This window comes from Trichechus manatus, unplaced genomic scaffold, assembly GCF_000243295.1.
Source record: "Trichechus manatus latirostris isolate Lorelei unplaced genomic scaffold, TriManLat1.0 scaffold00002, whole genome shotgun sequence".
NCBI lineage: Eukaryota > Metazoa > Chordata > Mammalia > Sirenia > Trichechidae > Trichechus > Trichechus manatus.
This window is the reverse complement of record NW_004443938.1, coordinates 21,598,435-21,611,409: the sequence shown is the minus strand read 5'-3', so window position 1 is coordinate 21,611,409 and position 12,975 is coordinate 21,598,435. Positions and strand designations below refer to the sequence as shown.

General features: G+C 45.8%; 1 protein-coding gene across 1 annotated transcript in view; it reads left to right on the top strand.

Annotated features, from left to right (window-relative positions):
- PPP1R14C (protein phosphatase 1 regulatory inhibitor subunit 14C) overlaps positions 1-12,975 on the top strand; it is a 107,403-nt gene that overhangs the window by 2,206 nt on the left and 92,222 nt on the right. Inside the window, exon 3 of the mRNA XM_012554639.1 lies at positions 1-252. Coding sequence (XP_012410093.1) covers positions 1-252 — 252 coding nt within the window. The remainder of the gene's footprint in view (positions 253-12,975) is intronic.

Genomic DNA, 12,975 nt, shown 5'->3' with positions numbered 1-12,975 from the left:
GTCTTCTTCCAGAGCCCTCGGGGCGGCGCCGGCGGCAGCCCAGGATCGAGCCGCAGCGCGGGCTCCTCCCGGGAGGACTCGGCGCCCGTAGCCCCAGCGGCCGCCGGCGGGCAGCTCCAGCAGCAGCAGCAGCAGCAGCGGCGCCACCAGCAGGGAAAAGTGACGGTGAAATATGATCGGAAAGAGCTACGGAAGCGGCTGGTGCTGGAGGAGTGGATCGTGGAGCAGTTGGGTCAGCTGTACGGCTGCGAGGTATCGGGGCGCGGAGCCGGGAGGGTCCGGGGCCTCCCTCGCCCCGCTCTCCCCACTCAGGGGTTCTCCGGGCGTCAGCTCCCCGAGACTCAAGTCTAGACCCCCGGGACCGAGCGCTGGGAGCGAGGCGCGGCGCACTCTCTCCCCGGGGTGCCCTCTCGCGCCGGGGCGCAGTGGTCAGGTCGCCCCTTCCTGAGTTCAGCTGCCGGGTGCTGGGAGAGCTGCGGGCCCCCTTGATGGCAGTGGGTAGGGACGGATCCTGCGAAGCGCATCGCTCTTCTTGGAGCCCCGGGAGCTTCTCGGCGCCAGCTGCGGCTAAAGGAAGAGGAGCTTGGAGGTGGCTCACCCCTGCTGTGCCCAAGCAGCGGTTGGGGGAAATGGCATTCATTACTGGGATCCTGGCAGCTCGGATTTGGGGGGAGGGGGAGGAGAGGGGACGTGAAAGCTGCCTAACCGAGAGGAGAGGTTGTGGAGATCTCAGAGGCTCCCTTGGTTCCTTAAATCTCCATTTGAATCGTGAGATGAGCGCCTTCTTTTTCCAGCCAGCCCCGACGCGTGCCCCCATAATTCGTCCTTGCATTACCCAAGCCTCACACGTTGCGCTTTGTTGAAAGCAGCTCGCTTCTTCACTTCCCTAGCCCAGTTACCCCCGCTGATGCGCGCAGAACCGGAGCCTGGGGAAGCCTCGAAGGCATCCAGGTGGAAGGAAGGTAGCCCTGCGGGTGGCGTGCGGGATGCACGGGGGCGGGGGGAGGGAGTGGTCTGCCAGCCCCAGGCTGAGCTCCAGGCTCCCCCGTCCGCCGCGACATCGTGCCTTTTCACAGTTAGAGGGCTCAGGATTGACACCAGTCTGACTAGCAGCGATGTGCGAAGAAATATTTAGAATATAAAAAAACGGAAACAAACCGTTGCCGTCGAGTCGATTCCGACTCATAGAGGCCCTGTGTTTAGAATAAGCGGTAACAAATGAAAGCTAGAAAAATGCTCTCCCATGGGAGACTTTAATAACAGCAATTCTGAATGAAGTGTTGGACTTCTCTTAAGGGCGTGCAATTTGGAAAGGTGGAAGCGTGGAGGTGATTATTAATGAAAGATTTGGCTTCTTGAAGTTAAAGCTGGATTTGTGTTCATCCAACTGTCATGCTCTTTCGCAGAAAATGAAAGCTAGATGAACGAACTGACTTTATCACTGGTTTTCCGTATTAAAGGGGTTATTTCTCTATTTCACACCTTTTATGGCCTATTGTGAATACATATTTTCTTGAACATTCTCATCACACAGGGAAACAGCATTCTCGTGATGGAATCCTGATGAATGATTATGATATAATGAAGCTTGACTGCATGACTGATGGGCTTGTACAAATATATTGTTTTCTCCAGCCCTGCTGTTATGAAAAAGCCAATTTAATTGTATGAATAAAAACTGGCAGAAATAGGAAATGTTTATGGGATTTTTAGAGGAAGTTGGTGAAACTCTGTAAAGAAACAATGTATTTGATTTAGGTGGGATGATGGTGGGGTGGATGGATGCACTCAGTCTTGCCTTCCTGGAATCCAATTAAGCGAGGTTCTGGTATTTATTTCACACCAGTGTTTATACTCCTTTTTGGGTTTGGAGAAGATTTGAGTTAATAGAAAAACTATTGTTGAGATTAATAATGCTTTAGCGCTGCTCATTTTCTGGAAGACTAATCGGTTGTAGTTTGGGAGACTAGGAGGAGTTCTAATCTCCCATCATGTTGGCAAATCATCTGTTCTGAAAATTCTTTAGAATAATTGGGAAAAATTGCATGTTGGAATTTTCACTATATTGAGCAGGTTATGTATGCATTTAAAAGGGTAAATATGACCTTGAAATTTTTCCTTGTCCTTTTTTTCATGGGCTTTAGACCTTCAACCCATAGCAAGCAGCTGGAGATTTGAAAGAGGGATTCATGGGGAAATAATGTAAGAAGTGCTCTATCGAATACTGCCTGCATGTCATTAGAGTGTGGCAAGTATTTCTCTTCCAGATGTTTGTTCTGTCATCTTAGGCTGAAAGAATAGAAATCATGGGGAAGATTGTCAGCAGATCATGAATATGTTGATATTAATCATTTCATTTAATAATAAAAACACATGGACTAGTAAGTAGCCAAATAAAGGATTTTCGTCTTCCATCTATTCTCCATTGATAGGGCTTAATTATTAGCTTTAGGTTCTCTTGTGTCTGTTAGTCTTTGCTTATAGCAAATCTAGAAGAAGACTTGCCTGGCTTGTAGCTCTGAACCTTGTGAATATGAAGATTAGGACATGTCTTCTTTACATTTAAAATTAGTAGTGCTTTTGAATGTTTGTCCTATGAAATTGACACAGAAAACTAATTTGCCAAACTTCAGACTGGCCAGAGGCCTGAGTTATCTGCTGAGTTAGGGTAGAAGATGAACACATATTTAATTTCAGAAGAACCTTGTACCAGGCAGGTCAGCTATTAGATGACTTGGCCTTTTCAGAATAGAAAATAACCATGTTTTGGAGTGACATAAAGCATGACATTTAAAATTAGAAGGGAGTGGGAAAGAAGAAATACACAGAACAATGTGGCTGTGGTCTCATCCAGAAGTCTGCAGTGGCTAACCAGTTTTGTATGGAAAATAATAATAGCCAACATTTGTGGAGCACCTATGGAGCATAGTTCTACCCTGACACACATGGGGTCTCCATGAGTGGGAGTTGACTCAATGTACCAGATGCTGCTCTAGGCGCTTTGTATGTACTAATTCATTTAGTCTTCACGACAACCCTGCGCGGAAGACGCTGTTACCATCCCTGTTTTACAGATGGGAAAACTGAGACACAGAGATCAAAAGGCTTTCCCAAGCTCTCATAGCGGGTGAGTGGCAGAGCAGGGGTATAAACCCAGGCTCTGAGTTCACGTTCTAACCACCAGGCCCATCTGTGATTTTGCAGGGTCTCTTGCAGGAAAACGCACGGAGCCCCACATAGCGTATGTTTGAATAGTTAAAAGTTATGAGTTAAGCTAACAAGTGTTTGTATAAAATTAGTTCTCTCCACTCACGTTCATAATCACCTGGAAGACTGGGTTTGGATTTAGAGTTCTCAGACTTCCCACAGTTCTGAGATGAAATGTATTTGGGAGAAACTGCCCCTGGCCCAGGATCCGCTTCCCTTTTCTTCCTACCCCTGGTGCAGTTCCAATTCATGAAGGGCATTGTGTTGAACACCCCAGCCTGCATGTCCAGTCTCGGACCACGTGCTCGGACTCAGCCTCTCGTTGTTCACGCTGGTGGCAAAGTGTCCCCTTGGGAGGACAAATGTGGGAGGAGCCTGTTCTTGCCCCGGAAGTGGCTTGGTATATGATCAGGGAATTCTGGGGTCTTAGGGACCCGGAAAGGAGCCCTGGTGGCACAATGGTTAAGCGCTTGGCTGTTAACCAAAAGGTTGGCAGTTTGAACCCACCAGCAGCTCTGCAGGTGACCTGGCAATCAGCTCCTGTAAAGATTATATCCTAGAATATCCTATGGGACAGTTCTACTATATCCTACAGGGTCTCTGTGAGTTGGAATTGACTTGACAGCATACAACAACAGTAACAAGGACCCAGAGTGTAGCCTAAAAGTAGGTGGAGGGACAGAGGTTCTGGATGCGCAGGTCAGCTTGTACCCAGGAACAATTAACTCCATGGTGGGTGGAGTGGGCCCAGGGCCATGGTCCTTCTTATCCAGTCTAAGAGTGTGATTGTTAAACGCCACATCATTCAACCTTTTGGATGAGTAGATAAATGTTTTTATTAGATTCTAAGATTGTAAATCCCTGAGTTGCGCAGAGCACTCAACTACTAGCCGAGAAGTTGACGGTTGGAACCCACCTAGAGGCACCTCTGAAGAAAGGCCTGGCTATCTGTTTCTGAAAGGTCACAGCCTTGAAATCCCTGTGGAGTACATTTCTACTTTGACACATGTAGGGTCGCCATGAGTCAGAATTGACTCAGTGGCATCTAACTAACAATAACAACAACAAAATGATTAATTATGTGTGTATAGTTATTTTCCATTCTTCTCATAGGAATGCTTGTATAGGTAGTTAAATTTTCAACTGGGAATTTGGATATAATGGACGTTGTTAGGTTAAATCTACAACCACATTTAAGGATTTCTGTTTTAGGACGTTTTCGTATCTTTTCCAACCCTGATGGTTTTTAAGAGCATTTGAAGTCTGGCATAATGTCTGCTTCTACAAGTACTGCCATGTGACTTACTGAGTAAGTCATATCAATTTTTCCAGCCTTGCCTGGCATCAAGATAACATTTATACTTCCAGTTTTGCGATTTGGTTTGCATTTGAACTGAAAGCTTGTTGCTAACCTCAGATCACTGAAATGCCAATAGCAACCTAGCCAGACTGGTGTGCCTAGGGTAATTGCTGGGTTATCCTGACTGTCCCTTTAGGAGATCTTTTGCTGTGCTTCAACAGTCTGCTTTTAAAAAAATGATTTCTGGCATATTACATCTTCTCACCCTTCCCTAACTTCCTATCATCCCCATCCTGTAAAATAGTTTTTCAGAGTTTTTGATGGTGACCCACAGAAAGAAATACTCTCTACTGTATGGCCTGATACATACACAGACACATGGATGCATGAAAACAGACATTCACAAAGCAGTACTTAATGTTACTATGTAGGCCAAAGAGAACATTATAAAAGTAATATAAAATATGGCTTCATTCATGTTTAAATACAACATTCTAGTCTATTTCATTTTCCAAGAATGCTGGTTGTGACCCTCTAAATTGATATCATATTAATGCATTGTGGCTACAGTTTTAAAAAAGTGCTGCTCCAGAAAGAGAAAAACCTGTACCTAAATAATGGAAATTGTTGCTATTTATTGAATGCTTTCTATGTTTTAGGCAAGTTTTATGTAATCCCAGTGACAGCCTCTGGTACTCCCGTTCTACAGATGTGGAAACTAAGGCAGAGAGAAGTCAAGATCCTGTCCAAGGGCCCTCTGCCGGGCCTTGGCAGAGCAGGGCTGTGGCCAGGAAGTCAGGCGCACCTTAACCATGGCACCATGCTGCTTCCTGAGGCAAGACAAAGCCTGGTACATTCTGTGAACCCCGTATCTTGCAGCTATTGTAACTTCTCACTTGACTGGTATTGAATGTAGGGGGACACGCTGTCGGTGAGTTTGTTATTGTACCTGCATAAGGCCTATCATTTTAAATTCTGGTCTTTGTTTGGTATGTAGTGGTGCAAATGGTTAAGCACTTGACTACTAGCCGAGAGGTTGGTGGTTCAAACCACCCTGAGGCACCTTGGAAGACAGGCCTGGCGATCTGCTTCCAAAAGATCATAACCTGGAGAACCCTTGGAGCCCAGTTCCACTTTGGCACGCATGGGTTTGCCATGAGTTGGAGCCGACTCCATGGCAACTAACAACAACAACAGCAACATTTCAATTCAGGTCCTTGTTTGGTGTGTAGTTTCACTCTCCCACATCAAATGAGCCTGCATTGCCCTGTGTCAGTACCGCTGCTAGAAGTTAGAACCTGCTGCTTAGAACTTGGCTTGTGGGTGATGTGGTGAATCCGCATTTGCTTAGGGATTTGAGAACAGGCTTGTGAACAAAACTGCTTTTTTTTTTCTTCCCTATAAACTCATTCTGTAAAGTATTAATGAATACAATAAAAATGTTAAAAGTCTGTGGATAAAAGAATTCTATATTGCAAAAAGAAAACTGTACTGACATTTCCCTTGGGACCTTCTTGTGGTGTTGACACAGACTGATAGCTGACGCCTTTCAGTCGGCCTGCCTTGAGGAGGTCTTGACCAGAATTTTGCAATAACTCTTGGTCTATAGTCTTTTTTTTTAAGCCTCTGATTTGTTACGCTTTAGCCTAACTTCAACTGATTTGTGCTGGAAAACACCAAAACAAGACATCCCAACTGTGAAGGCTGTTAAGGTTCACTGTCTGTGTCTGCCCTGTGACCACAGGATGGGACCATGGGCTTCTCCCTTATAAAGAACTCAATCCCACCGGTGATTCTGGGCCCTGGTGCGGGCAGTGCAGGGCACCCCCTCCTGGCCTCTGGTCCTCAGGCAGCCAGGGCACTACCCACAGAGCTGGGTGGCTGTATGTCTTATAAGGCTCACAGCCAAGGCTTTCTAAACCAAACCTGTTGCCTTTGATTAATTCCAACTCATGGTAACCCTGTGTGTGTCACAGTAGAACTGTGTGCTCCATAGAATTTTCAATGGCCGATTTTTCAGAAATAGATCACTAACTAAGCCTTTCTTCCAAGGCACCTCTGGGTGGACTTGAACCTCCACCCTTTCCGTTAGCAGCTGAGCACGTTAACCGCTTGTACCACCTAGGGACTCCTAAGACTACTTTAAACTCATCCTGGTATCATTTTATTTAGTATTTATGTGGCATCATCATTACTTAGCTCGTATGTGTGGGTGGTAGAACAATGATAGGGAAATTTGGTGTGAGGGAAGTGATTAAAAGAGTATACACTTTGAAGTGGAGCCCTGGTGGCATAGTGGTTAAGAGCTCAGCTGCTAACCAAAAGGTCAGTAGTGTGAATCCACCACCCACTCCTTGGAAACCTTATGGGTTAGTTCTACTCTGTATTCTGTCGTATAGGGTCTCTGTGAGTCAGAATTGATTCAATGGCAACAGGTTTGGGTTTTTTTTTTTTTTTGGTTTATCATTTAATAAGTGTATGAGATAAGGTACTTTCCTTAATCTCTCTGAAACTTGGTTTCCCCATATGGCTAAGGGGAATTATCCTAGTCCCTTTGTAAGGTTGTTGTGAGGACTGAACAGGTAAGACACAGAGCACAGTTCCTGGAACATAGTAGGTGTGCAGTTAGTGCTGTTATTGGTACTGTAACTGGCCAGTAACTGTTGTTATTCTCTATGATGTTTTACAAGACATATCTATTTGGTGGTTGAATTTGGGGAAGGTTGTTTGGGTACTTTGGGGTCAGAGGTGTTGGTGTGTATTTGAACTTGAAGATGGGTGGTATTCTCTATATCATTTCCCTTTTACCTAGAGCCTTCCTCATTCTAAAAGTTCTTCAGATTTTCATGTATGTGTAGGCAAGTCAGACCCCACACACATAATTTGAAGGTAAGAACTGTTGTAATTTCATTGTATATATCCCTAGTAGAGCACAGCCCTTCGGCCATTAAACACTTGTTTGAATGAAAAAGGGTCAACCCTCAGAAAACCTTTTAAAAGTCAATGATGCTTTAATATTTGAATTAGTCGGGGGTGTTTCTTTGTCAGGGGCATAACTAGGGAAAAAAAAAAAACGTAATCTATGGTTTTGTTACTATAACCCATATCAAGCTCTTGCATCATTAGTGTTTTACCTCAGCATTGTTGAGAAATACACCAACCTCCATTGACTTACTTGCTAAAACAGGAATTTAAGGGAGGTAGTGGCTACCAATTGATTTTAAACTTAGACTGAGAGAATTCTTTGAAAATCTAGTCTTCCCTGCATCTTCCACCCATTCTCCTTTCGTTTGCTTATCCTGTGTCGTGTAGTTCTATCTGCGTTCTCATCTCTGATGCATGTTTGCTTCCTGTGTCTGCTGTTTCTCTCCCAGCCATGGAACAACCTGGCTCCACATGGCACACTCGGCATTTTCTTGCCTAGCTCACAGTTCTCCTCAAAGCAGTCTTCTCTGTTCAAACAGAGGGTGGAATTATGTCTGAATTGTTTTGCTTTCCTTGTGGGGTGTACATTGTATGTGTGCTTTTATTTTGTATTTTACTCTCTGGTCTCATTTCCTGCATCGGTTATTTCGAACGTTCTCCTGTCTTTAAGGAGTCCCTGGGTGGTGTAAATGGTTAATGTGCTCAGCTGCTAACAGCAAGGTTGGAGGTTGGAGTCTACCCAGAGGTGCCCTGGAAGAAAGGCCTGGTGATTTACTTCTGAAGAAATCAGCCGTTGAAAACCTTGTGGAGCACAGTTCTATTCTGACACACATGGGGTCGCCATGAGTCATAGTCAACTTGATGGCAGCTGGTTCTGCCCTGCCTTCAAGGCATCCTTCCCCTCTGCTGATGTCCTCACAGCCTCCTGCTGTTTAAAGCCATCCCAGGCACTTGTTGTTGGTTACCATCAAGTCAGCTCCAACTCATGGTGACCTTATGTATAACAGAATGAAACATTGCCTGGTCCGGTGCCATCTTCATGATCGTTGGTATATTTCCAGAAATTACTCTCTTTTCTGGACTGTATTTTCAACCTCTCCCTTTTTATTGGCCCTGTCACCTCAGCATATACACAAGTTCAAGTCTTTCTCTTCTGTTAACAACCACATAACCCAACACAACAAAAAACCTTCCCGTCCTCAATCCTGTATCCCCTGTGGCTGCCACCCTGTCTCTCTCCTTCCCTTACTATGTATATACTTCCCAGAAGAGCTGTCCCCACCCATTACACACACCTCCTTTATCCACCACCATCTGAGGTCCACTCCCACCACACAACCCGGGGACCTTCTTGTTTCTCCATCCAGTGGGCTTGGTCTCTGTTTGACTTTGACACTCTTCACCTTTCCCATTTGAAGCTTGTTTATTCCTTGGTGTCTTAGCCAGCCCTTTCTTCTGGTTTACATCCTACTGCTCAGCTGCACTTCAGTCTCCTTGGTGGGTTTCCTTTTCTGCCTGCCTCTGCAGTACTGGTGTGAGGCAGGGGTCTGTCTTTGGGCTCCTGCTCTGCTCTTGTCTGTTCTCTTCACTCCTGCATGCTCTTTCTGGTCACGTGGTTATTCAGGGCTTCAGTTGCTGTCCATATGTTACTGACAACTTCTCAATGTGTATTTTTAGCCCAGATCTGTTTTCTGAGTGCCAGGCCTATTTACACAGCTTTAAAATGGACGACTCCACTTGGGAACCTCCCCATGGGAACCTCCAGTTCAGCTGGTCTGAGAATGAGTTTCTTATCTCCCTCTGCTAACCTGTTCCTCTTCAGTGAATGGCAGACTCTGCTCTCCACAGTTGTCCTAGCCAAAGACGATGGTGGCATCCTTATCTCTGGCCTCTCCTTTGCCTGTCCCACCCAATCAGTCATGAAGGCTTGTTGATGCTTGCTCCTTACCAGTAAAACCAGTTTTCATGGAGTTGATTCTGACTCATGGCGACCCCATGTGTGTCAGAGTAGAACTATACTCCATAGGGTTTTCAGTGGCTGACTTTTTCAGAAGTAGATTGTCAGGCCTTTCTTGTGAGGCACCGCTGGGTGGACTCAAACCTCCAACCTTTTGGTTAGCAGTTTAGTGTTAACGTTTATACCACTCAGGGGCTCCACTTGCTCCTTAGAGCTCTGGAATCTGATTCCTTGACTTGTCACTGCCACTTCTTTAGTCCAGCACCTTATAATTTCTCACCTGGATTATGGCAATAGCCATCTAGTTTTGTTTTCTCAAATTACTACTAGGAATTCCAGGTGGTGCAAACGGTTAAGCGCTTGACTACTAGCTGAAAGGTTGGTGGTTCGAACCTACCCAGAGGTGCCTAGGAAGACAGGCCTGGTGATCTGCTTCCAAAAAAATCACAGCCTTAAAAACCCTATGGAGTACAATTCTACTCTGCACACTTGGGGGTCACCATGAGTTGGAATCGACTCGACGGCCACTAACAACAACAGCAATTACTGCCACTGCCACAACCACCACTCCTCCCCGCCTCCTCTACCACTGCTGCTGTTGCTGCTGCTTCTGCCATGAGTACAGCTCTCTGTTGGGGGCCAGGTGGTTTACACCTTTTTCTCATCCACTCAGTCCTCACAGTGGCTTTATGGAGTGGGTGCTATTATCCTCATTTTACAGGGGGGACTGAGGTCAGAGAAGTTGCTCTTTGTCCTTGTCCAAGGTCACACAGACTCCAGAGTCCCCCCTCTTAGCCACTATACTGCCATTGCTCCTGGCAGCTACGTTTATGAAGTTCTTACTTTATGCCCCGTCGTTCACGAGCTCTCCTTTAACCCTCACGGTGACCCACGAGATAGGTAAGCAAACTGAGGTTCAGAGAGTTCGGCCACAGGCCCTTGTTGGAGGCTGCAGAGCTCTCAAGGGGCGGAATCAGACATGGAGCTCTGTCCCTGGTTTCTTAGCTGGGACCTCCACCTCTGTCCTCCTTGCCATGAAGCCTCTGTCCACCCCCATGCTGCCGCCACCCGAGTGACCTTTCTGTAATCTGAATCTGATCTTGTTATGCCCTCAGACTGCTTTCAGGATAAAGCAGGGCACCAAGGGTTCTGGGGTTCGCCTTCCCCACCTCTGGAGCCTCACCTCCTGCCGCTGTCCCCACCCCTGCTTCTTAAGTTATCAGCTGAGCTCCTACTGCGGGTCATGCAGGGTCCCTTCACACTTGCTTCTCCCTGTGCCAGAATCCTCTAGGCTCCCCCCGCCCCCCTTGTTACCTGTCTACCTCTTACCTGTTTCTCAGGCTTGCTTTGTGGCATCTCTTCCAGAAAGCCTCTTGGGTCTCGTCTCCTCACCGCCAGGCCTGTTAATCCCTGGCCTGTGCTAACCCCTTTCTAGACTTTTTGATGTCACCTCTGTCTGAGGGCAGAATCTTGTCGGTCTTTGCAGCCCCAGCGCCTCTCGCAGGCATGGCCACACTCTGTGTCCCAGACGCTGGCAGCACCTTCCCGTTCAGAGCTGTGTGTTTCAGAGGACACACTCAGCATTAACTGCTCTAATGCCATTTGGCTCCACCTGCGTTTATAATCTGCTCTTTCACTGTTGACTTGAACTTACGGTTCTTCTTCATGATTATGAATTATGTCCATGTAATCCTTTGAATCTTTGAATGAAAAGGAAGGTGTCATGGAAGAAAGCACAGATGCATGGGGGATGAAAGTCTTAAAAGGAAGCAATCCCGGGTTCCTGCCGTTCTTCTCTGTAATTTTTGTTTTCCTGTCTATACAAGGATACTACTTCATTTGCACAGTAATTTTTCATTTCTCTGGGCGTAGAAGTGCTTGCCTGTGCAAGGAAGTGGTGAGTGCTGCTCCATCTGCAGATAAGATTCAGAGTGGCAGGCTCACACGAGTCTCTACAGAACGAGGGATGAAAGCCAGGATTCCTCCCTCTGCTGAAACATTCTAGCCAAGAAATGATCACCAGGTTTTTCTTAGTCAGCACTGGCCCTTTGGAAATCTGTTCCACTGTATAAAAGAAAAAGGAAGAGACTGGAGTGTGGATTAGTCTCTAAAGTATCACTTTATGGATGGGGAAAAATGATCAAAGGGGTTTTTCCTTTTTGAAAGGATCCTTAGGGTGAACTGGGGAAGGGACTGTGGTGGATGGGAATATTCATTCATTTGTTCATTCATTCAACAGATATTTACATAGATGGGGTAAAGGGGATAAGAAGCATTCATCCTTTTAAACTACGTAAGAGAAAAAGTAAAGGAATAAATACACCTCTTTCCATTATAGGAAAGGAATGGAGAAGTCCATAAGGCTGAAAGCCCTTTGAGGGCAGGGACTGTGTCCTGTTTACAGTTGTGTTAATATGTTTAGTAAATTCATTTCGTGCATAGTATGGGCCAAGCACGGTCCTAGGTGCTGGACATACAGCTGTGAACAGGCCAGCTTACACCCCTGCTTTTATGGGTTTTTAATTCTGGTTCTCGAGTGCCTAGGAGAGCGATTCACTTCTTGCTGGTGCTCTATAAATATCTGTGTACATCTGAAGGATAAGGAAAACCCAAACGATGATTTATTTTAGCATCTAATAGGAGAGAGAGAAAAAAAAAAACATGGGAAAGTGAAGATGGCAGTTATGTACTAGGTTGAAAGAGTTTGGATTAAAAACCAAAAACCAAACCCTTTGCCATCAAGTCGATTCTGACTCATGGTGATCCCAAGTGCTGCAGTAGGACTTTGCTCCATAGGGTTTTCAAGGCTGTGACCTTTTCGAAGCAGATTGTCTGGTCTTTCTTTAATGGTGCTGCTTGGGTGGATTCGAATCACCCGCCTTTAGGTTAGTAGTTGAGTGTAAACCGTTTGCACCACTCAGGGACCTCTGAGTTTGGATTAAGATGATATATTAGTTTCCTAGGGCACCTGTGACAAATCACTACAAACTGGGTGGCTGAAAACAACGAAAGTTTACTTTCTCACAGTTCTGGTGGCTGGAAGTCTGAAATCAAGGTGTTGGCAGGGCCACGGTCCTTCTTAGGGCTGTAGGGGAGACTCTGTCCCATGCCTTTCTCTTAGCGTCTGGTGGTTCCTGGCAGTCCTTGGCTTGTAGACACATCACTCCAATCTCTATCTTTGTCGTCACATGGTATTTTCCCTGGTGTCTGTGTGTCTGCTTTTCTTTTATAAAGACACCAGTCATATTGGATTAAGACCAACTCTAATGACCTCATCTTGAGGCCCTACGTCCAAATAAGGTCACAGGTACCGGGGTTAGGACTTCCACATATCTTTTTGGAGGACACAATTCAACCCATAACAGATGGTGACTTATTGAGAGTAAGGTGGATAAGAAATAGGCTGAGTTTGTCTTCAGTTTCTTTCTTTCTTTTTGTGGTTGACATACATGTTCAACAAATTTGGCTTTACTTCTGAGTACATGGAGGATTATACTCCTGATGTCCTTGAAGTTAGGCATGGCATGCCATTTATTCTGGCCAATGATATGTGAGTGGAAGTGACAGATCATTTCTCAGCCAAAGT